This window comes from Sorex fumeus, unplaced genomic scaffold, assembly GCF_029834395.1.
Source record: "Sorex fumeus unplaced genomic scaffold, SorFum_2.1 ptg000067l, whole genome shotgun sequence".
Classification (NCBI taxonomy): Eukaryota; Metazoa; Chordata; class Mammalia; order Eulipotyphla; family Soricidae; genus Sorex; species Sorex fumeus.
Genome location: NW_026606124.1, coordinates 4,410,116 through 4,435,580, shown reverse-complemented (window position 1 = coordinate 4,435,580; position 25,465 = coordinate 4,410,116). Strand labels below are relative to the sequence as shown.

Genomic DNA, 25,465 nt, shown 5'->3' with positions numbered 1-25,465 from the left:
GCCTACAGACTGTGTCATTCCAGCATCGGGGGAGGTGTGCAGTCACCCACTTTGGCAGACACTGGCCTGGCCAGTATTTCCTCTGAGGGTGTGACAAGTGTCTGTCCCCACTCCAGGCAAGGAGGGGGGAGGCCGCAGATAAAGAGTAAGGGGTGGCCTTGAGGTTCCAGGGCCCGCTGCTGAGAGCCTGTGTGAAAGGGGTCCCCTGACCTCAGCTGCCTCGCGCGCAGCTGCTGTTCCTCCAGGACTCTCGGAACAAGCTGAGAAGGCTAAGCTGGGCTCTTTCAAACTGTTGGTTGTGCAGGCATGGCTGATCTGTTCCCTTCTGTCATGACAGGGGACTTGCTCTCAGTGTGAGGAATAGCCTGAGCCATGCAGGGAAGATGATCAAAGCCTTGGGGCAATTCACGAGTTTATCTGGCTGTAGCTTGGTGAGATACAAAGTCAGTCACAAATAGACTTACGATTCTCAATTCTCAAAATGGAGGTTTTTAATCTTTTAAAAGCACACTGACAAGTCATCTTAATTTATAAAAAATAAATACAGAACATGGTGAATTTATTCATGATCCTGGGGCTCTTTTGAGGTCAAATTGTTAATAGATGTGATGTGTCAATGTAAACACACATGATCCGTTGTACACACAGGAGCATATTCCAGTTGCAAAATCATCGGAACAAACAAAGCTCAATCTTCTATCACAGGAAGCAGGATCTAGCTGCCAGCTTACCCTCGCAGAAGGTGGGGCTGGACCGCACAATGGCCTTCAGCCAACAGTGCCCCCTGCAGGCCGGCCAGGACAACTGCACCCTGAAGGCCCCCCCACTGCAGTGGCTGTGAGGCACATGGACGATTTCCTCCTTGCTTGTGGCTCAGTGTGACATGTGACAGGAGGCTGAGAAGGCGTGCTCCTGAGGTGCTGTCACGCTGACGCTGAACAGGCTCTCTAAGCAACCAAAGTGTCGGGGACGGCCCTCTTCCAGGTCGGCCAAGGGAAGTGCTGTTTCCAGTCGACATGCTCTTGATTGTAAAAAATTGTGACTTAAAATACTGACACTGCCTAAACTGGGGGGCGAGTTACTCCCCCTGTAACATACAACATGAAAAAAAACAAAACCCCCCAAAAAAACATAAAACAAAAAAAAACAATGAGAATCCAGTGACCTACATTTAGATCAAAACTGGAAATACTGGTATGCGACATCCATAGGCTGGAATGGATCTGGCACCGTTTCACCTGCTATTTTTTAGTTCTTTGGCTATCTTTCAAGTAGATCTACAAACTGCCCCACCGTCCTTCATCCTATTTTCCAAATTGTTTCATTCCTGGAACTCTAAGCCGGCCAGTTCTCCTTCCTGAGAAAGCTGCCCCCCTTCACCTTCCTATGCGGGTGGGCGAAGTTCGGAATAGTAGAGTCCCTCAGCCGAGATGGCATCCCCCAGGCCCACCGTCCGGACGGGATCCGCACACACCAGCACGGGCGTGAAGTGGAAGCTTATGCCCTCCCGGTGCCACTCCACGACCGGCTCGTCGGGGTCGAGGGTGACCTTGGAGCCCGGCCCTGAATGGAAAGTCAAGAACTCGTGGGGCGCCCGCAGAGACACTCTGCCCGTGTCCAGGGTCTCCGTGGCACAGGCCTGTGTCCCCGCCACGCGTGCACCCGCAGCCACCGCCGCCCGCTGGTTGGCCCAGTGCCCGTCCACGGTGGCCAGGATGTGGTAGGCCAGGGTGTGGAAGTGGATCCTGGTGAGCTCCGAGGCTCTGCTCCCGCTGCGGCCATGCTCCTTCAGGATCCAAAACAGGATGTCGCTGACCATGCCCACGTCGGGGAGCCCGCGCCAGGCAGGGAGGGAAGAGTGCGGGCCGCCCGCCGCCTGGCTGAGGAATAGCAGCTCCTGCTCATTCAGCCCAAGCGAGGTCACAGCCGGGAAGACCTGCTAACAAGACACACAAAGTGGCGGGTCTCCTTCTGAGGGACATCGGGCCCGAAGGTGTCCTAGACCATAGCCAATGGCCGGTGTGGGGGAGGGCAGCATCTTCCTCCCGAGGCAGCGCCCCGCTCAGAGGCCACTGTCCTGCTCATGACGTCTTCCGCTATCCCCCCTTTCAATCACACTCTGGACAAGCAGGGCAGTCACAGTCAGCCCTGTCTCCTGCCATTCTGAGAAAAAGGGTGGGGGAGTATCTAAGCTGTTTCTCACTTTCCCTTTGCACACACACACCCCTCTTCCTTGGAGGGACAGGACTCTTGGCTCTGGACGTCAGCAGGCTGGAGAAGACCTGGGACCGGGGGCTAGCACAGCAGCCAAGACTCGAGCCTGAGCAGGCCGATGCCCGACCCCACAGCAGTGCCGCATCCCTGCACCTTAGCTGAGCCACTGGTGGGAGTTCAGAGACTTGCCGGTGAAGCCTCGGGGCCTCCTGAGCACCACTAGGGAGCACACCCCCCTCCCTCCCCCACTAATGGAAATGACTGTAGCAATACAGCCAGGCTCTTGGAACAGGCATGGGTCAGGACTGCAGGGTGACAACAGGGTCGAAAAGGAGCCACTAAACTCACTTCCCTTATAGTTTTATTTTGCCTGGCAGTGCTCAGGAACTCCTCCTCTCTGTGCTTAAGAATCACTCCTGGCAAGGCTCAGGGAACCATAGGGATGCTCAGGGATGCCGGGGATCCATGCGATGCCATGTACGAGGCAAGTGCCTTACCTGCTGTACTATCCAGGCTATCCAGGCCCCTTGAACCCACTTTCAATCTTTTTTTTTTTTTTTTTTAGGGGAAGAGCCACACCTGGTGGTGGTGCTCAGAGCGACTCCTGGCTTTGTGTCAGGGATCACTCCTAGTGGGGCTCGGGGGCATCCAATGGGGCATCAGGGATCTAACCACTGTAAGCTGTGTGCCAGGCCCCCACTGTGCTGTTTCTGATGGGCAGGAGAGCCTGCCCCGACGCTGCCCAGGCCAGCTCCCCCGTCTGTTCCCCAAGGATGAAGCCCACCTCAGAGGGCTGCTCTGCTCCTGGGCCCAGCCTGAGGAGGTGGTTACCTGGTGGACGATGCTGCTCATGAGCTCCCGGTTGGTCATGCTGGCCAGCTCCAGGTGAACCGGAACGCCAGTGGGGATGTCAGAGAGGGAGGCGACCACCTGCGGAGAGCAGAGGACACAGCACTTCCGTGACACGGAAGAAGGATTTGATCCTGAGAGGCCGGGCCCTGTCTGTGGGTCTCAGTCCTCCCAAGAGCACAGGAAGGCCACCATGGCCAGGACTAGTTCAGTCGTGGCGGACCCCAGGTCTCCTCTCGCCAGGGAGACTGCCCGTACGCAGAGGGCGGCTCCTGCAGTGCCCAGCAAGCCAAGCTGGCATCCGGTGCCCGAGTTCGCAGATGCCACAGTGCCACAGCAGATGCAAGAGGTGAGACCCACCATGAGCACAAACTGTGGACACAGCTGCCTGAGGCCAGCCAGGGGAGCACGGGACAGAGGCTCAGGCAGCACCCTGACTACTCTGTGCAGGCACTTCCGGGCTCCAGAGAATCCGGGAGGTGCCTCGGTGGGGCGGGAATCTGAGCAGAAAGACTGTGCTTTGGTGGCAGGGCCATTACCTCCAAGAGCCGCTTCTTCTGGAGCTCCGGGCTCTGTCCCTCCATCATGTGCAGTCCCGAGAGCACCACCAAGTCGGGCCGGAACTCCTCCAGGCTTGACACAAACACCTCCAGCATGTTCATGGCCCCGTTGGAGAGGTCGTGGGAGAAGATGAATCTGTTGGCATGGGGGGCTTTTAACTGGCCCCACTCCTCCCCTAGAGAGGCCCAGTGGGCACACGAGCGGGGGAGAGAAAGGAAGAGGCTCTGTAAGTCTCCCAGCCCCGGTGGACTCAGCACTGCCTCCAGGAGGATGGGAGGGCGGGGGACAATAAAGATTCAGCCTCAGCCCTCAGCCCCCTCCCCAGATGGAAACACTGCACGGGGCTGTCCCTTCCCAGGGAATGGCGATGGCTTCCCCTAGAGCCCCAGGAAAGCAAACTGCCCCAGATCCTCAAATCCTGGCTTTCCCATGCTTTTCCAGTGAGGACGTGGGCACAGGGTGGCGCAGGGAGCCCCCCCCCACAGGCCCTGTGCAAAGACCCAGCCCTGAGCACCCCCCAGAAAGGGGCATATGAGGGCCAGAGTGCCCATCACCCCAGAGCTGCCCACCTCTGATTTTGGGCGCTTAACCTACAAGGCAAGAGGATCTGCCTGGGGGAGGAGTCCAGGTGCATGTAAGGCCCCCGGAGCAGGTCTGTGTCAGATTCGCTGGTGGCCAGACCCCAACCCCAGAGATGCTGATACACAGGAGGGCAGCGAGGGCTGACCAGGACCCCACGCTGAATGCCGAGAGGGCTGAGCTCTGGCTGCCATCAGGGTTTGGTGTGTACCAATGGCAGCTTTCCCAAACAGCACTCACAGCCTTCTCCATAAGTCAAGGTACAGATCTTGTTTTCTTCTTTTTTTTAGTGGGGGGAGGGGAGTCACAGTCAAGGGGACTCAGCCAAGGGTACTCAGATGTCCTACCTCCTGGCCCCACCTTCAGAGTTCCCCCCAATCAGTAGAGGGTTTCCTGCACTGCAGAACAGTCTGCCAATTTGCTGCCCCACAGTGACGGGCTTTCCCGGGGCTCCCTGCCTCTCTGGGGTGTGTGTGTGTGTGCACAGGGGCCTGGGGTTCCTTTAGAACAAGAGTGCGGGGGCTGGGAGATCCTTTCCTTCCCTGGCTTTGACTCTGCCTTACTGAACCCATTCCCCTGAAAAACGTTTTGTGGCTGGGTCCTTGTATAACCAAAAAGGAAAAGGTCACCTACCCATGAAGCCCTGACACAGTGGTTAAAGCGACACATTCCCTTCTTGCCTCCAGCCCTCAGCTCACCACCTGCCCACAGCAACTCCCAGCGGGGGCTTACAGAGCTGAGCTCAAGCTCGGTATGACCTCTGAGGACCCAGACCAGGATGGCCTTCCCAGAGGGTAGGAGTGGGGGGGGGGGGGGGGTCATTTCTGAGCCCCTCCTCAGCACGGCCCTGCAGAGAGCAACCCTGTCTCTCCTCTCTGTTCCCACATTTCCAGTCTCACACTGCACTGGGCACCTTGTCAGGGGAAGGAATTAGCAAAACAAGCAACGAGAACAGATCACTAACTTAGATGCCCACGACGACAGAAACAAAACAAAAACCAAAACATGGGTATGTACCAATCCAACCTTTGTCCAATGCCTGAGGCGAGAAGGACGCAAGACGCTGATCCCCTCCCTGGGCAGAGCGGCCCAACCGGACTCCACAGGAAAGTACTGAGCAGCACAGCTAAGCTACTCGCGCGTCACCCACGGGCCAATGGTGAAGAGGTGAGGCACACACAAGGGCCGTGGCAGCTCATCACTGGCTGCTCCCACAGACACAGGGTTGAAGGAGCCAGAGGAGCAAAATGATGGAAACTCAGACAGGATGAGTCGGTGACACAGCCAGTGTCACCTCTTTCCTCCCAAGTCTGAGTTCATTTCTGCCAGGCATTCCTCCTCTGAACTCACCACCGTGCCACCCCGCTGGTGACTCAGCAGAGCAGTGACTCACGAGGTCCCCAGCCTAACACCTGCAAGAAAGACACTTGGGTGCGGGCGGGGGATCGGAGGAGAACGATGGAGGGGGACTCGGGCCCTCTGGGGACTTTGGCCTCTGGGAAGAGAGATGGGCAGGACTGACGGCTGTCAAGGGAGCTGACCCCATGGGCTGTGCCACTGGCGGGGCCTGTTCTAGGAGCTGATGAGAAGGTGCCTTCCCTGAAAGCCGACCAGAGCCCAAGGGCAGGAGACCTAGAAAAAGAAACCTAGGTGTACAGCTTCCAAAAGTCAGGACAGACAGAGCCCCCTGTGGAAGGAGCTGTGTTCTCCTGTGCATGGGGCACACCTGTCTGATGCAATGGGGGGTCTGGCAGAAGGAGCGAGTCTCTGCATGGAGTCAGCCGGACCCGACGGGAACAGAAGCCAGAAGGTTCCACCTGAAGTGAGAGCCCATGGCCCCCAGCTCTCCTGGGCCCTGCCCGCCTGCGCCCCACTCCTGCCTTCAGCCAGGCTCTCAGAGCGCAGGGGCCTAGCCTCAGCCCCACCCTACCTCTGGGCAACAGATACCGACTTTACAGCGGGGAACAGAAAAACGCAAAGAGATTTCTGTGACACGCCAACTCCAGCACCCTACCTAATCTCGGACATCCCCTTCCTGGCTTCTAATCCTAGGAAGCACCCCAAAAGAACCAGAAACAGGGTTAGGGATATGGCTCAGTGTCGAGCAAATACCCTGATGTGTTCTCTCCCTAGCACCGTGCCAGCCCCCAGAACAAGTGAACAATTTTTTTTTTTTTGTACTTGGAGAAAGCCCTGAGTCTCAGCTTAAAGAACATCACTCCAGAGACTGAGTTTCCCCTAATGGCCTGATCTGGAGGCAGCTCACGAAAGCCTGCTTGAAGGTCCAATCAGGTCTACTCAGATGCCTGTGTCTAACTGGAATTAATAATGCACTGAATCAGAAAGGCAGGAGCCTGACTTCTGAGCAGAGGCAAGATACAAAAGCGAATACACAGGAGAGAACAGACAGAACGTTAACATTCAGGTTATTTCGAATCTGATCAGACACCACATCACTAGTCTCTGCGATGCAGGAGGTTTCTGAGGAGGCAGGGTGCCTGAAGGGGTGGATTTGGATTTATAAATACCAGAAAGTTATAGAGTGGGGAATAGTTGCTACCAAATAAGAAACACTTCTACACACAAGGGAAAAATACAATGCTTCACATGAAGCTTGCTCCGGTTCCGGAATTAATCCTAAATAAGCAGCTTGGAAGAGTTGACAGAAAGGCCTGGGGCAGAACCCAGGAGAGCCGAGCAGATGTTACCTGACCTTTTCTTTTTATAGCATTAAAGAAAAACTTTATATAAATGTGTGTGCTCAGTGTGTTCTCATTGTGATTCTTGATGTCCAAGTTCCCTTACAATCAGATCCTTTCTATCTGGAGACCCAGGAATTCCCTGCAATGCTGTGATACTGTCACTCTGAAGATAATGTCCAGAGACAGCCCAGAGGGACACCAAGGGGTTCAGCAATCTTTGGCACGATGAGAACAAAGGTGGCTTTCAGCAGACACTCAGCAAACAGTGTCCCGGCCCAGGCTTACACCATTAACTCGCTCCTTTTCTTACCTGCTTGATACTCTAAGATGAGGTGGAACTCATCTACTTCTTGCAATGACTCTGGAGGAACGAAAACATTGTCATCAAGAAGCTCGTGCAGTTTTGGACCAACTGGACCACAAAGAAGAACCTGGAGACAAGAAATGTGACATCCATCAGGAGACCTAAAAGGAAGAGGGTCCAGAGCAATGGTCCAGCAGGTAGGGCGTTTGCCTTGCATGCGGCCGACCTGGGTTTGATCCCTGGCACTAGCATGCCATATAACTGGTTCACCCTGAAACCCCACCAGGAGTGACTCCTGAGCGCAGAGCCAGGAGTAAACCCCGAGCACTGCCCGGTGTGTATGTGTTGTGGGGGTATTCCCAAGCTACCAGAATTTCTTAAAAAGTTTTTTTTTTTTCCCATCTTACCCCTAGGCATATTTGCAACATTTTTCTTCGAGGCATGGCAATTATTCTGAGTGTCAAAAACTATCATGTCTACTAAGTATTTAATTTAGAAAGACAAAAGTTTCCTGCCACTGAGGACATTGGTGGTAGGGAATGTTCACTGGTGAAGGGATGAGTGCTGGAACATTCTATGAATAAAAACTGGTCATGAACAACTCTGAAACTGTGTATCTCAAGGTAATTCAATAATAATAATAATAAAAAAGACAATCCTCTCAACAACCAGGGGGCCAAATCTGCGGGATCAGGCTCCGGCTCCATACAGGAGAATTAAAGACTAATTCAGAAAGTCTTGGGGAAGTGTGCTCTGCACCTTTTCCAAAAGTTGAATTCCATCCTAGGCCCTTCCGTGGTTATCCCTCTAAGAAAACATTTCACACCCACTTTCGTTTCTTGGTTCCACCAAGTTGCCAGTTCTGCCAGATCAGCTCTGGGCCCCACTCATGCACGGGCCAAGAGACTTAAACGATGGCACAAAATGGGCGTGAGCAGGGAAGGGAAAGCCAGTTCCCAGGGAAGATCACCACCACCCCACATTTAACAAGCATCACCCAGAATCTTCAAAGGGTATGAATGAGGCTTGTTAATTAACTGCTCATTTGTGGAGAGGCACTTTCATGTCTCCAACTGAGAAAGCTCAGCGTCTCGGTGAGAATCTCCCTGCATCCCTCCTCAGTGACCCTGGCCCCTTCTATGCCAATTCTGAAAAGCCTCTCCTCCAGCACTTAATTCTGTCTTTAATTCTTGGCTAAAAGTTCAGTTTTCAGAATGAGATAACTAGGGTTAGATTTATCACCCTGTCTAAAACAATGTCAAAAAATCAGACAAGATGAAACAATGTTTTTTCAAGTTGTTTAAACACTAGGCAAGAAGGACCAATGACTCCTAAGAAACAAGAAAGAGTAAAGGGAGTCCTACCGATGCTACAGATTACCTCCCAGGAGGTTTCAGACACACACAACCTGAAAGAGGGCTCTCAAATCAGTGACCCCAGCTTCTACCGTAAGAAACTAGAAATCTGGAAATTAAAAGTACAGGGAGCTAGCACCTCACTCCTGCGAGACTCCCACATCAAAAGACCTGAAACAGGGTCAGTGAAGGTGTGAAAGGAACCTTCATGCAGCCATTCCTCGGGTTAGAGCCAGAAATATCCTATGGTGCAGTATTTGAAGAATACAAAACCACTGATCTGAGGCCCAAGGTAGCCTGGTGGTTAAGAGTCTGAGTTGTGGGGCTGGGAAGAGCAAGGGCTAGAGCACATGTGTAGCACACAGGAGCCCCGGATCCAATCCCTGGCACCGGCAGAGACCCTAAGCACTGTCAGGCATCACCCCTGGAAATCCCCCCTCCCCCTCTCCCTGCCCCCCTACCAAAAGTCTATGAACTGAAGAGCCAGACTACTTGGGTTCCTAAGTATATGGCCTTGGGCAGTTTTAACCTCAGTTTCTGCTATCTACAAAATGGGCACCTCCATTCTTGCATGTCCCCTATAATTATTTAAGAATTAAGGATTATAAGGGTTGAAGGAGGTATAAAAGACATAAAGAGACATAAAGCCCTTAAAACAATGTCTGGCACATGGCCATAATGAAATGCTAGTTGTTACTATGCGTGACTTTGGAAAATGCCTCGTTCACTCTCTTTCTCTCACTGGCTTATGTTATTGTTGTGGGGGCCACACCTGGTATGGTGCTGGGGGGGAAGGGGCGGCAGGGCTGGTGGTGCCCTGGGGGAGCCGAGGGAACAGCGGGGGAGGGAGCTGGTGGCCGAGAACGCTGCATTTGGGACAGAACCGAAGGTCTCACACAGGCAAAGCCCGTGCTCTTGTTACGGGAGTTCCATTCCTGGCCTGAAAACATATATCCCTCACTCTGAATCTCTGGTAGTACTCAGCTGAGAACTATATGGAGAAGTAGTTCACTGAGAGCCAGCAGGGTGACAGGGAGCTGGCACAGGCACCCCTGTGTCCTCTTGCGCTGGCATCTCCCTGCATCTCTTTTCACTAGAATGCTTTCCAGTGAGTCCTCAAGAGCACATGCTGACCCCAGGGAGGTCACTGAAGAGAGGGTGATCTGTCTACACTGAGGGCGTGCAGGATGCTTCCCAGGGCCAGAGTGAGTCCTCAGCGCCAAGAGGCCAGCCTGTAACGGGGCCATCCCAACAGTGCTCAGGGCCTGGCTCTCTCTCAGACACTCAGGACCGATCTTCTCTTCTGTCCGCTAACTGGTAATTTTTCTGGAAGACAAATCCCGCAGTAGCTAAATCTTTGCTATTTGGGCACTAATACCTATAAAAGATGATGACGGCAAAGAGTCTGTATTTCTGCACTGGCCTGGCACGCGGCTGACCCAGGTTTGATTCCTCGTTTGATCTCTGGCCCCCCAAGCACGCAGCATGATCACTGGCCCTTCGAAACATGTGGCTGGGAGTAGCCCCCATGCACTGCTGGGAGTGGTTCCCCACCCCCACCCCACGCTGACTGTCCTCATTTCAATGTACTCGCCATGGCTAAGAACATTCATTCTTGGTTGGCAGTAACTCCACGTGAATTTCCCCCTCAAAGTGTGAATTATCTGTTAACGGATGCATCCTAGGACGGCTGGGTTCTCGGGCCCTGAGCCGTATTCCATTTGCCAGCTGCTCCCCCTGCCCCCACTAGAGGATCATTTAGGGTCCCCTTTCTAAAGCAGCCGTCGCTACATCTTCTGTACTTCTCAAGTTTACTCTAGAGTCATCCCCCTGAAATCGATCATCTTCTGGTCCCCACGTGTGGCCTAGCACCGTGATTCCATTCTGGATTATTTCTCTTCGCCTGGCTACTCTAACCCAAGCCACAGTTCAGTTATTCCAGGTAGTTCGAGGGAACACACTGGGTGCCCTGTGGGAGCGAGGCAGATGCCCCTGGTAGATCTTACAGAATGGCTGCACTTCTTATTGGTTGTGGGGCCTCTCTCTGGCTCAAGCCTTATATGCAAAGGCAGATACCAGCTCAGCAACCACCTTCCACCGACCAGCCCACGGTAGCTAGTTCAGTCCTGAACTTGAAAACGAAGTATACAGCACTAAACACAGCGCCAGGCAGATGGAAATAATGTTACGAGAGCATCAGCTACTTTTTCTATGCCTTCTAAGGAGAGGCCCAGGGTTCAAACTATACGCCAGAGATACTCATTCTTACTCATTATTAAAAAGCCCCAAGTTTTAATCTGGGAATTTGGCTTACCTTTAAATCCGAGTGGGCTGCAAATTTCTGTCCAATTAAAGCTGCATTCCCTCCTACATAGTGCTGTAAAATAATTCAAGATTTCTATTTTAACAAAACCTTATTACCCAAGCTTAATAAAGTTTCGATTTATTGATTTTTGGGGGGTGTTTGGGGGGTAGGGATTGTCGTACATGGTGGCTCAGGGCTTATTCCTTGTTCTGTGCTCAGGGGTCACTCCTGGTGGAGCTCAGAGGGACAGAACCCAGGTCAGCCATGTGCAAGGGCAAGGCAAGCACTCTATCCACTCGTACTCCACCCCCTATTAACTAAGTTGTATAACAGTCCCTTTTTTGTGGGGCAACATCTGGTGGTTCTCAGGGCTTACTCTGGCTCTGTACTTCGGAATCACTCCTGGTGGGGAACTGGGGGACCGTAAGTGGTGCCAGGGATCAAACCTGGGCCACTTGCATGCCTTACCCACTGTACTACCACTCCGGCCCGAGTCTTTTTTTTTTTTTAATAAAGAGATTTTACAACACACAAATGAAGTTAATGAAATATCGCCCCATAAGTTAATAACAGGCAAGGATTTATAAGCTAAAAGACCAAATAAAACAAGGCGATCAAGAAAACTAGTATAACTGCCTGATCCGTAGATAAAATTTGACCTGGCCTTTTCCTTTTTTTTTTAAACTTTTTAAAAACAGAGGTGTGGATCAAACCCAGGGCCAGATGACAACGCAAGGCATGTACTCTGTCAAGAGCCACATCCCTGGTCCCTTAAATTCGGCCCTGAGCTTGCAGGAAGCCAGAAGGAAAGAAGATGGGTATTATCCCCCAAATAATTACAGCAAGTGCTCCACTGGAAAAGGCAAACACACACACCTAAAAGGATTTCTTCCATAATGGGGAGACAGATGATTAGGTCATTCTCCGAACAGGAAGTAAAATTCAATGTTTTATATGAAGCAAACAAGCCTTCACCACCCCAGTCTTTCCTTTCTACCTTCCTCCCCGCCTTCCCTTCCACCCCACTGCTCTCGCCTCTGCCTCCGCTCTCTCCAGGCCCTCAGCACACGCCGCTCCTATCACTGAATTCTTGCCCCTTCTCAGCCCTTGGAAGATCCCTGAGCCTTCTCAGCAAGTGGTTATAGCATCATTCTCCTGTGAGGCCTCCCACCCCCTCACTGACTCCTCTCCAGATAGGATGACCCGTTCCCTGGTGACCCTGGGCTTTCAGCACACCTCTAAAGGGCCCCTGTCCACCTGGACTTTTTCATGTGGGTTCCGAACAAGTGTTCCAAACAGACGGGGCCTGTCTGATTACAAGAAGCGCTCCTCAACGTCGACCACACACACACACACACAGGAAATGCAACGGCTTCCCGGGAGTGAAGTCTAAAGGGAGAAGCCCTAGCCAAGGACCACGTTTTCTCCGAAAGAGACAGGCTCTCAGTCAGTCAAAGACCTGGCACTGGAGAACAGACATCAAGAAAGGAATTCCATATTCGTAAGGATGGACCCGCCTGCTCTGGAAAGCTGACAGGAGACTGGACTGGTGATCTGTTGTAAAAATTTGAGAAGCCCAATCCAGTCTCGCTTGTGTGGAAGCTGCTGTTCGGATTTGGTCCTCCTCGGCCGCATCCACTGGCATAGACTAAACAACTCTAAGTGTTAGCCAACACGACCATCCTGTCTAGACCCAACTCTGTAACAATCAACAGCTTTCTACAGAGTAAAACTTCCGAGGCTGAAAATCTGCCTTTTAACATGTTAGTCTTAACCTACTGTATCAAAACTCTTGGGGAAAACTATTAAGAGTCTACCAAGTGGGCTTCAGAGTTTTTAAGAAAAATAATACTAAGTTATAAACTGCTGCTTAACAGTTTAGAGTTTGAAAAAGCACCAAATTCAGTAAAATGCTTAATATTACAAAGGCACAAATTAAGTCAGGCTTTCGAACATAAAGAAATTACACAGGGCCAGCGGGATACTACAGTACTACAGGGGGTGAGGCATCTGCCTTGTATGCAGCCAACTTCAGTTTGATCCCCAACAACAGAGCCAGGAGTAATGTCTGACCGGCACCAGCGGAGGCCCAAACACACTCCCTCCCCAAAAGAAATAACGCAGATGATCAAAAAGCTAGATACAAGTTTCAGTTAAAAAAGTTTTTGAGTTACAGAAAAAAAAAAAAAGCGGGAGGGCGAGCAGGATTTCAAGGCAGAAAACAGACTCAAGTAGGTGGTTTAAATATCACAATCATAGGATGTCTAAGTAACATACTTGTCATCATGTAAGAATGGCTAAGATTCTCACAAGAGACCGCTGGGCTTGGCTGTCCAATGACGGCACCTGGAATTTTAACTTGCTCTTTGGAAACTCAACTGGGTTATAGGTATGCTCATTAAACTAATGTTCGAATGGGCAGCTTCAAAGGAAGAAAAAAAAAAGAAACCAAACCCAACCTTTAAAATCTTGAATTAGTAAAATAAAAAGTCCTCCTAAAGAGTGGCCCATGGAAGGTACCAAATAAAAATGGCATTAAGAGCTTTCCTCGTGAAACCACACCTGGGCAGGGAGACTAACCTGAAGACCTTAGGTAAGAACAGTGCCGGGGGGAGGCGAAGATGCTGAAACGAAGCAGAGGTATGGGGCCGAGGGCATGCACAGGAGCAGCGCTCAGGCCTGGCACTAGGCCAGCTGAGCCTCACTGGCCCATGCAGACTCGAGGTGCAGCTGTGTGATCAAGGCGGGCCTGGGAACCTTCAAGGTGTCTCCATCTGACAGGTCCTACTCTGCAGATCAGTGCTTCTCCAAACAAGATCCTCAGACTGACATCAACACAGGCAGGAAACCTGCCACAAAGGCAAACCGGATCCTGTCCCTCAACAACAGAACCAGGAACCTGGGGCCCAAGCCCAGGGACCCACTTTAAAAACCTCTCCAAGTGATTCGGACGTGTGCGCAGGTCTGAGAAGCCCCAGCCACACCAGTGGTCCTTGACCAGCGCTGATTTCGCTCCTCTCCGCAAGCCCGGGAACATCAGACCATGTCTGGAGATGTGTTCGGCTGTAAGAGCCCGGGGTGGAGGGCAGAGGAAAGTGCTATTCTCATCTGGCTGCAGACACCAGAGAAGGTGGCAAACATCTTCACGGTGTGAAAGACGGGGCTCTCACCACAGAGAACTATCCAGCTCAAATGTGAATAGGTCCAGCCTGAGAAAACTGGGCCAAAAAGCAGAGTGGCAGTTAGGGCCTGGGAAAGGGCGAGAGACAGTTCTCTGATGTTTTGGCTCAAAGGACTCAGTCGCAGTAACATGACGCAAGTTATCAACCACGGCAATGACCACAGAGGTCAGGAATACCTGTTTTCCTCACACGTTTGATCATCTTATACTTGGGTGAAATGGAAAACAACTGAGTTAAGGGAAGAACCAGACCCAAAATTTGGGTATACACGCTTTATAAGCGGTGGGTGAACTGAAGCAGCGGAGTGAACAGAAGGCCAAATACAATCTTATAGAAAGGGAAAAACGTGGAGTGTTAAAGTCCCAGCAATCACCTTCGTGGGCCAACTCAGAAGCTGGTGGGAAAACTAGATTGGCTGCTTCTCAGGACCACATAAAAAAGTAACCAGGGGCCGGAGCAACAGGAGAGCGGGGAGAGCACTGGCCTTGCACACGGCTGACCTGACTTGTGTTCCATTCCTAGTGCCTTATACAGTTCCGGAGCCCTGCCAGGAGTGATCCTTGAGTGTGGAGTCAGGGGAAAGCCTGAGCACAGCCAGAGTGGCCCGAAAACCAAAACCAAACAGCCTCCTCCCACCCCCAAAAAAAGGGGGGAGGAAAAATATGACCTTTTCCACCCCACCTTAAGTCCCTAGAGATGAAGCCGACAGACCTGGGCTCCAGGGAATGCGGACGCCGCCTGTGCTATGGCGTGGAAGGCTTCTTGGTCGCCGAAGAAGCGCTCGGCAGCTGCTCCCTTGCCCATGAAGTGAAGGAACGCCTCTTCCAGGTCAGCGCGGGAATGCAGGATGGCGTGGTCCTTCCCCTGCCTGGGACTGAGGCCCAGCGCCTGCAAGAGCTTCACTCCCGAGAGCACCACATCCACACAGGCGTTGACCCTGGGGAAGGAAGGAAACAGAAGGGGTGTAGGAAAGACAGCAGCACCCGGGCGGCTACCTCAGGCAGGGCTCCTGAGAACCATCTGCAGAGAAACCAATGAAGGGGTTATCTGAAACCTCCATCCACCAGGACCACACCATGGGACAGGAGACTGCTTTATCCAGATGTAAGTCTGAGGGTCTGGAGTGATAGCACAGCGGTAGGGCGTTTGCCTTACAAGCGGCCAACATGGCCGACCTGAGTTCGATTCCTCTGCCCCCCTCGGATAGCCCGGCAAGCTACCGAGAGCATCTCGCCCGCACAGCAGAGCCTGGCAAGCTCCCCGTGACGTACTCGATATGCCAGACACAGTAACAACAAGTCTCACGATGGAGACGTTACTGGGCCCGCTCGAGCAAATCGATGAACAACAGGAGGACCGTGACCGTGACCGTGAAGTCTGAGGGTCACGTCACGGGATTCTGATCAACAGTAAAGCAAATGGTTACAGAGAACCCAGCGTTTCAGAAGAAGGCTATCTTGGTTATACAAATACAGCATTCCCTATGAAACGCAGCAGACCAGACTGCGGGGCTCCATCCTGTGACTTGGGCATCACACCCCTTCCACATCTGAGTTCCAGTTTCCTCACTTATGCAGTGTTAGCATTGAACTCAAGACGGCTGTAAAGTGGACATCAGTTAGTGTATGCTCACGAAGCTTGGTGCTGAATCAGCAGACAGATGTTTCGGTCAAAAGTCAAGTAACAGACACTGTCAGATGGGGGTCAGATACACTAAATACCCAACTGTCTACAATACTCCCCGGTGCAACTCTCAGAACAGGGTGGTGCTGTGTAGACAGTGGCACGCCTGTCATCTGGTGACCACTGTCCCATGGTGGCTGCTCTCTGCTTCGTAAGGACCCTGTGGGGTGGGGCAGCGCCCAGGAAGTTACAAAAGTACTTCCTCAGGGCTCTGGAACAGCATTCCCCAGGTGTGCACAAAAAGGTTCTGGGTGCTTCATTGTCACTTGGCTAAAATTAATCCCTTGATGGAGAGGGGACCCATGAGGGGAAGAGATGAGGCCTTTCTGCTGTCCTTCCTCTGGGTCACCTTTTGAGTGCCTCTACCTGCCAGGCTGTGTCACAAGGGCCCAGCTGGCCACATGGGAGCCTTCCGCAGTAGATGGTGCCTTGGGCTTCTGGGTTAATCCCAGTAGCTCTGAACCTGTCCACAGAGGCCTAATGAGCAGGTAGGGGTTTGTGTGGGGCCAGAGGCAGGCACTCTACCAGTGACCTGCATCTTATTCTGTGAGAGATACTAGCTACTGCTTCCCTGCTAGTGGCCCGGAAAAAACCCGCTCCCTCGCTTTGTATGCAGCTGAGCCAGACTCGATCCCATATGGTTCCCCAAGCTGAGCCAGAAGTCAGTGCTGAGCACCTTTGGGTGCCAAAACTGAAAAATTAAGAAAATAAAATCAGTTTAAAGAAAAAAAGACAAAACCTAATAAAAAGAATCACAAATTAAAGAGAGGTTGAGTTTGCAAAACTACAAAAAAAAAAAAAGACCCCAAAACCTAAACAATAGGACTGGTACATTCTGCAACAGAAGGCAAAGTCCTAGTGGTCTTCAAGTTAAAAAAGAAAATCCATCATCAGTATGAAGACTTTCCACTCTGCATCTAATCATGTCACAAAGTCTTACAGAAATGTGAAGTGGAACAAGGAAAGCCTCTTTAGCAAATGGTGCTGGCATAACTGGACAACCACATGCAAAAAAAAAAAAAAATGGGCTTAGACCTCGACCTAACACCATGCACACAAGTCAGATCAAAATGGATTACAGATCTTAACATCAGGCCAAAATCCATAAGATACACTGAAGACAAGGTCAGCAAAACCCTCCAGGATATTGAGGCTAGTGGTATCTTCAAAGACGACACTCCACTGACCAACCAAGTGGAAACAGAGATGAACAAATGGGACTATCTTAAATTAAGAAGCTTCTGCACCTCAAAAGATACAATAACCAGAATACAAAGACAATCGACAGAATCAACAGGATATTTACCCAATACCCATCTGACGCTATTCAGGTCTCCCAAAGAAGAATAGAAAGAGCTATGCTTGGAATATCACGTTTCACTCAAATGAGAGAAAGAATCCGGAGTTCCGACATCAAGAATCAGGGATGCTGTCTCGTTTGCCAAGGTGTCAAAAATCAGATGGGCTGGTCACGTAATGAGATTTAAAGACGACCGCTGGACTAGAGCTGTTACCGACTGGATCTCACGGGATGTCAAAAGACCGCGTGGCCGCCCACCTACCAGATGGTCAGACTTCTTCGTCAAGATCATGAACGATCGGTTTGAGGCCCTTCATGTTCCCGGAGCGAACAGATGCCATTGGGCTACATGGATTTGACAGGGACAAATGGAGACGTTACTGGCGCCCGCTCGAGCAAATCGACGACTAACGGGAAGTTAAGTGATAAGTGATTAAGTGACCCATCTGATAAAGGGTTGATATTAAGGATATACAAAGCACTGGTTGAACTCTACAAGTAGAAAACATCTAACCCCATCAAAAATTGGGGTGGAGAAATGAACAGAAACTTTCCCAAACAAAGTCTTATAGAAGAAATATTTTTTAAATTTATTTTTGCGAAGCAAGATCATTTTATTGAAACTTTAGAAAAATTGGAGGGGAAAGAAACACCTGATCAAGAGAGAACACAAGACTTCTCCAGAAACGAGTAGAGAGAAAGAAGCAAGAGAGATTGATACAAGTGCAAGGGAAAACAAAGGCTTGACAAGCAAGTCTCGAAGAAAAATTTCTAATTGAAAATGTTCTACAAGGGACCAGAGCAATAGTACAGCGGGGAGGGCGATTGCCTTGCACATGGCCGACCCGGGTTTGATCCCCGGTATCCAAATGGTCCCCTGAGCACCGCCAGGAGTAATTCCTGACTGCAGAGCCAGGTGTGACCAATAACAAGAAAGAAAATGTGTTATAATAAAAAGATGCCTGGGCATCTTTGTGTGCCAGATACCAAGCATTTTTACATGTGTTTTCTTGTGATTTTAACCAGAGGAAGAATCTTGTCTACATCTACCCAATTCAACAGGATGGCTATGTGTAAATACATTGCCTAGGTGCTTTGGTATCAGAGGAAATCAAGGGAGGGCATGAAAGAACCCGAAGACAAAAATTATACAAAATTATATATTCAAGTGAAACATATGTAGAATTCCAATGAGAAATGCATGAGAGATTTGAGAAAGCAAACACAGATGAAAACAATGGGAAACAAAGCAAGGCACCAGATGGTGAATTCCTCAAGAAGGAAGCTGCAGGTACACACAAAGGGAGCCCAGACCTAGGGCCGACTTGGAGGAACAGGAGGGGACACAGGTGCGTCTGCTGGACCCTAAATGACTAAAGGACAAGGAGAGTGGTTCTCACTGCCCCTCTAAAATGTTTCTGAAGGTTCTTCCCCACTGTATCATCATGCCACAGATACTGTAAGAGTTAACATCACTGTCTTCCCGTTGTTCATTGATTTGCTCGCTGGCCCAGTAACATCTCCATAATGACAATTGTTAATTGTTACTGTGTTTCGCATATCGAATACATCATGCTAGGCTTTGCCTTGCGGGCAAGATACTCTTGGTAGCTTGCCAGGCTCTCCGAGAGGGGCAGAGGAATTGAACTCGGGTCGGCTATGTTGGCCGCCTGCAAGGCAAACGCCCTACCCGCTGTGCTATCGCTCCAGTCCAAAAGTTAACATAATCCCTGTAAGATCTAGAAGTCTAGGGAAGAGAAAGCCCTAAGAGCCAGGACAACAGTCCCAGACTGAGCCCTGACTCTGGACATGGTGGCATATACTGGAACTTATGTGCACTGCTGGCAAGGCGGCCTCTTCTGGCAGCTCACACAAATCCCCAGGCTCTAAGCCAGAGATGGGGGACATCACTGCCTTCTGGCTGGGAAAAGGAGGCCAGGCGTTAACATTTCAAAGGCCAGGACTGGAGGGCCCTAAAGGCAAGGTGAGATTTATCAGACAATGAAATCCATGCAAGGAGTTTGCACAAGCAAAGACCCCAGGAAGGAAATCGGCTCTGGACACAATGACACTAACCTAGTCAAAAGGGAGACTTGGACAGGGGAGAAGAGCAAGTCAGGTTCCAAAGGTCAGAACGAAGCCAGGGACGGGGCCAGGTTACAAAGGCAGAGAGGCCGAGCCCGCCATCACCCGCAAGCCACAGGCGCCACCCAGGGGAGGCGGCACCCATTATAGAAAGATGTGGTGGGTTCATCACTGACCCTCTTCTGGAAACTTTTTTTTTTTCCTTTTTGGGTCAAAACTGGCAATGCGCAGGGGTCACTCCTAGCAGTACTCGGGGGGCCATATGGGATGCTGGGAATCACACCCCGACTGGTCGTGGGCAAGGCAAACGCCCTACACGCTGTGCTATCGCTTCAGCCCCTCAAAACTTCTTTATCTGTCTAGCCCCTTTTCCCCCAAGTCCCTTGTGTGCTGTCACTTTCCAGAATCGCACCCTTGCCAGTCCCTTCCCCTCTCCTCCTCTCTCAGGCAGCTAAGCCTGCAACCTCACAATATGTTCCTCGACTCTAGCCCAGTGTTTTCCCAAGTGGGAGATACTTGCACCAGTGGGGGTGGGGGGGGGGGTCACAGGGGTGGCAATGAACCAATCCAGGAAGGTGGCAGTAGTCTCAGGTGCAACTGATGGAGGATGCTTTCTGTTTGTTCGGTTAAAGAATATTTGAAGAGAAAGAGGTGGGCCAAATTAGTCTGGGTGCCTCCACCGCCCTCTGGTCCAGCTGCACTTGAAACCCAACAAGAATGTTTAGTAACAAGAATGCTTATTTCCCCTCCTCTTAGACCCCATGGGTTATCTTGCACCACAAATGACTTCCTTCTCTTTTTTCTCTCCCAATGGCGGCAATGTGGCATGAACATTAATACAGCCAAGCTGCATCTCTGGCAAGTCAGAGGTGTGTGATCTTGGCCAATTCAATGTTTCAAGGCCCAGTTTAAAGTGATGACATTATCGGTTTCTCCACATACCGTTGCTACAAAAGATGCCCAATACTCAAACCTGTCACTTTTGGCCCAGGAGATGGCATAGAGGTGGGAGTACATGCTTTACAAGTTCAAAGTTGGAGGACCGGGTTTGATCCTCAGCACCTCATGGTCCCCTGAGCATCAAGCTAGGAGTACCCTTTAGCACTACTAAAGTAAAGTAAAAGTAAAGGCCCTCCCGTTGATCATCGATTTTCTCGAGCGGGCCCAGTAATGTCTCCATTGGAGACTTTGTTGTTACTGTGTTTGGCATATCGAATACATCACGGGTAGCTTGCCAGGCTCTGCCGTGCGGGCGAGATACTCTCGGTAGCTTGCCGGGCTCTCCGAGAGGGGCGGAGGAATCGAACTCGGGTTGGCCATGCTGGCTGCGTGCAAGGCAAACGCCCTACCGCTGTGCTATCACTCCAGTCCATTAGCACTACTAATGTGGGCCAAAACAAAAATAAGTTTTTACAAACTCCCTCTGCTCTTCCAGCTTCAACTATTAAATCTAAGCTCTTTGGTGCTAAGAGCAATGTGGTTCTGAATATTTCCTCCCTTCAGCCAGATCCGACAATGACCACTTAACTAGTGGCGGGGTCTCAAGACTTGTTTATCTTTTTTGGTGCCACACCTGATGGTGCTCAGGGCATACTTCTGGCTCTGTATTCAGGGATCACTCCTGGCAGGCTCAAAGGGCCATGTGGGGTGCTAGGGATTTACGTTGGATTGTCCACATGCGCGCCAAATGCCTTGCCCAATATCCTCCCTCCGGCCATGGCTTTCTTCTTTGAGTCACATTATGTTCTAAGTGAGTATTCTCCAGAGATGCCCAAATTCCTCACGGCCAGAGCAAGATTCTGAGTGCTGTACCTTCTCACATGTATTCTCTGCACATCCGTCTGCAGGTTACAAGTGCCACCAATAGATGGTAATAGCGCCCGCTACCCACAGAAGTGATGTGAAGGAGTTCAACGGGCTGGAACCATGGTTCAAAGTCCACCCTTTGTATTCCTGTTCTTTTGGATTAAGCTCCCAAATAGTGGCAGGCTACTGAATGTAACCTGCCCACACGGCAGAGTCTGGCAAACTCCCCGTGGCGTACCCAATATGCCAAATACCAGTAACAATGATGGGTCTCATTGTCCTAATCCTGAAAGAGCCTTGACGGGGTGGGAGGGATACTGGGATCCATAGTGGTGGGAAACGGGCACTGGTGGAGGGATGGGTATTTGATCATTGTATAATTAAAACCCAAGCACAAAAAAATTGTAAGTCTACAACTGTACCTCATGATGTCTCACTAATAAAAATAAAATCTCAGGGCTAGGGCGAAGGAGACATTACTGGTGCCTGCTTGAGGCAATCCACGAACAACAGGATGATCACGATTGTGATCCCAAATAGTACATAGAGAGCCCAGGAGCACCTCCAAGGCATCCTTAAACAACTGAGCCAGAAGTAAAATGTGAAGACCACATGATGGAGAGCTGCTCAAGTACAAATGCTGGGGACACTACAGCCATACCTGGTGGTACTCAGAAGCCATGTGGCCTGGGGATTGGACTTGTGGTCCTGTGACCTCCCGACCCCGACCTATCTCCTGAGGTCTGCTCATAAACTTGTCTTTTTTTTCTTTTTGAGTCAGGGCTGGAGCGATAGCACAGCGGGTAGGGCGTTCGCTTTACAAGCGGCCAACATGGCCGACCCGAGTTCGATTCCTCCGCCCCTCTCGGAGAGCCCGGCAAGCTACCGAGAGTATTCGATATGCCAGACACAGTAACAACAAAGTCTCCAATGGAGACGTTACTGGGCCCGCTCGAGCAAATCGACGATCAACGGGAGGGTCTTTACCTTTATCTTTTGAGTCATACCCGGCGATGCACAGGGTTACTCCTGGCTCATGCACTCAGGAATTACTCCTGGTGGTGCTCAGAGGATACTATGGATGCTGGGAATTGAACCCGGTCGGCCGTGTGCAAGGCAAACGCCCTACCCACTGTGCTATTGCTCCAGCCCCCATAAATTTGTCATTCCCATGATTTCTGACATCTACCATGATGGCCTTGCTCTCACCACAGGATCAACCTGCTGACTTGCTACTCCTAAGCAATCCATATACTCCTTCCTATGTCACTCTCTCAGCTTCAGTGGATTTACTGTCCCACACTCACATGGAAAGACCCTACCCTCGCATTCCCCATGCAATCACAGTTTAATGCTTCATCTAACTTTCTTTTAAAAATAAACCTCCAGGTCACTCCTGCTGACACCTGGCCTAGAAGTCCAGGGGCTGGGCTGGGCAGTGCCAGGGACTGAGCTCTGGGCCTCCTACAGGCAAAGCAACACCCTACTCCTTGTGCTCTCACCCTGGCCTTCAGGGTTGTTTTGGGGCCACACCCTATAGGCTCAGGGCTTACTCCTGGCTCTGTGCTCTGGGGTCATTCCTGGCGGGCTTGGGTGACCACATGGAGCTCCGAGGACTGAACCTGGGGTGGCTACGTACAAGGTCAGTACCCTATACATCACTCCGCCCCTTATGGCGGCCAATACTTATTAGGCCTCTGCCTCGTCCTCTTGGCTCAGTAACATCCATTTAATCCAGTCATCTTGCTTTGAGAAATCTAGCTGAGAAGTCATGAGTAGGCGTTCAGCTGCGGCTGCAGCAGAAAAGCACCGTCAACCTTCACGATGTCTCTGGCCCCAGCTACCACTTGACTGAAACTGCTAGAGCCGAAGTGAGAACGCCCAGCGGACTCCATCTGAACCTGAGAATCATAATAAAACAATCATTTTGTTTTGGGCCACACCTGGCTTTCTCAGAGATCACTCCTGATGGAGCTGGGGGAACCATTTGGGATGCTGGGATCGAACCTGGGTCAACAGCTGAGCAGACAAAGCTCCTCAGGTCCAACAAAACAATCATTATTTTACGCTACTAAATGTCTTGCACTGACAGCAATACTAAGTGTATCATCTCCTTCTCAGATGAAGCTTTTTCAGAAATCTCATCCTGGAATGAATCAGCAATCCCTCTTCGGGTCACAAGTCAATCTTGGTGCTTTTTTTTTTTTTTTACCAGCTAGGTCAAGCACTTTTCCTAACTCTCATGGGTAATACCGTGTCCCTTCCAAATCCTTGTCCTGAAGTGCCAATCACACATATGACTAGATTTGGAGAGAGGGACCATTTTAGGGGGTGACTGAGGTTAGAAGAGGCATCCTTACAAGAGGAAAAAGAGGTGAGAGGACACCAGGGGAGGTCAGGAGAACTCACTAGAAATCAGTCCTGCTGGCATCCTGGTCTTGGGCAACCAGCCTCTGGAACTGGGAGAAAATTCATTTCTGTTGTTTAAATCAGAAGTGTAGTATTTATCAGGGAAGCCCAAGCTGAATAAAACAAAGAATATATTTCTTTTGTTTTCTGGCCACACCTGGCAATGTTCAGGGGTTAGTTCTGGCTCTGCACTCAGGAATCACTCCTGGGCGCTTGGCAGACCATATGGACCGAAGTCAGGGCACAGTCAGTTGCATGCAAAGCAAGTGCCTTGTCCACTGTACCATCATTCCAGCCCCAATAAAGAATGTTTCCAACAAATTCACCCATCTGTGTCCTCAGAACCTAGCACAAATCTGACACCACCTGTGAATATCCAAGTGACAGCACATGAGGCCAAGAGGTAGACTGGACATGGTGAAAAGCTCAAAATGTGTTTGTTTTTCTGGGTCACATTCGGTGTGCATAGAGTACCATATGGGAGTACTGGGGCTCAAACTTGTCAGCTGTGTGCAAGGCTATCGCTGTACCTGCTGTAATACCTCTCTAGCCTGGAAAAGGCCAAATCTTGAAAGGGCTGGAGAGACGACTCAATGGACTTGGGCACGGGCTCCACAGACAGGAGTCCCAACCTCCATCCCTAGTACCTCTAGGAGCAACTCGAGAGCACTGAGATGGGAGAAGTCCCATGACACCTCTGAGCGTGGCCCAAAGACAAAAGCAAAAAAAAAAAAAACCCAGAAAGAAGGGAGATACAAGGATAATAAAAACAGCAAATTTCTAATAAATGTTTTAAAAAATCCAGTTTAGTGCTCTTTGAAGCAGAAGACATGCTAAACGGATTACTCCCTTTCTCTTCCAGATGACTTCACTTTACCTGTCCCGGTCACAGTATATACAGACTTGAAGAGTTGGCACTTACTTGGGTGCCTTTGGGGTGGCAGCAAGAGTCTCAGATTAAACTGAGTCAAGGAATAATTACACTCCTGGCCAAGAAAAGAGGCACTGCGATTGGAAAGAAGCTTAAATATGCCCTGTCACGGAGTCAGAAAAGAACAGCCTTAAAAGGAGAAAGGCGTGTCTAATGCGGAGAAGGATGCAGGATTGATCAAGAAGAAAAAAAGGGCAGCTGAACCGAAATCAACAGGTTACACACACACACACACACAGCCTGAAATTAACAGACAGACGCGCGCGCACACACACACACACACACAAGCCCTGACATTAACAGACCTTCTCGATTTAAACTGCAACCCCCCCCCCCCCACTCCCACCCGGTCACCGGCGAGCTCGGACCGTGGGTGGGGTGGGTGGGGTGGGTGGAGGGTTGTGCAAAGTGAGGTGTCGCCAGACCACGGAAGGGACCGGGTGCAAATAAAAGAGGTGAAAATAGCACCGTGGCGGGGTGGGTGGAGGGTTGTGCAAAGTGAGGTGTCGCCAGACCACGGAAGGGACCGGGTGCAAAGAGGTGAAAACAGCACCCAGTTCCCCTCCTAAGTCCAGAAGCAAGAGGAAGCGGCACCTGCGTGTCCCCCGCCCCCCCCCCCAAGCTCAGCAGCAAGAGGTCGCGGGTGCCGCGAGCGCGCGGGTCTGCAGCAGGGCCGTGGCGGGAGGAGCCGGGGCTGGCACGCGGGGGCTTCGCAGAGCGCGGGACCTGCGGGGGGCGAGGGGGCTGGCTCCGCGCGGGGGCGGCGGGGGGCAACCACGGAGGACGGGGCGACCCCTGCGGCGGGGGACCCCGGGCAGCAGCGCGGGCGGGCGGGCGGGCGCGCCGAGGCGCCTGCGGGGACCCGTGGGCGCCCCGCGGCTCGGCGGCTCGGCGGGGCCAGCTCCCTCCCACCTCCCGGGGGCACCGGGACGCGGGCCCGCAGCACTCACCCCACGGCCACGCGGCGCCAGCGCCGGGCCGGCCGCACTACGAGCGCGTCCCAGGCGGCCGCCAGCCGGCCCTCGGGGGAGCGGGGTCCCGGCGGGGCGGGCGCCGGCTGCAGCGCGCCCCAGAGCGAGCGCAGCGCCGAGCCGGGCAGCTGCGGCTCCAGCAGCAACACGCAGCCCACGGCCAGCGCCACGAAGCCCGCGCACGCCGAGCCGCGCCACAGCGCCATGGGGACCGCCGAGCGCCCGCCGC

At 51.6% G+C, this 25,465-nt stretch overlaps 1 protein-coding gene across 2 annotated transcripts; it reads right to left on the bottom strand.

Moving 5' to 3' along the window:
• Positions 1–481: 481 nt before the first annotated feature.
• Positions 482–25,465, bottom strand: ADPGK (ADP dependent glucokinase). Of its 2 annotated transcripts, none has more exons than XM_056128720.1 (7): positions 25,216–25,465; positions 14,763–14,988; positions 10,879–10,941; positions 7,216–7,336; positions 3,603–3,799; positions 3,046–3,144; positions 482–1,939 (listed from the first exon to the last, which is right to left on the bottom strand). In XM_056128720.1, exons 1-7 carry the CDS (start codon positions 25,440–25,442, stop codon positions 1,385–1,387), a joined length of 1,488 nt encoding a protein of 495 aa, XP_055984695.1. In that variant the 5' UTR covers positions 25,443–25,465; the 3' UTR covers positions 482–1,384. The 2 variants fall into 2 exon arrangements, with proteins under 2 accessions (XP_055984695.1, XP_055984696.1); XM_056128721.1 differs by having other exon boundaries at positions 482–1,936.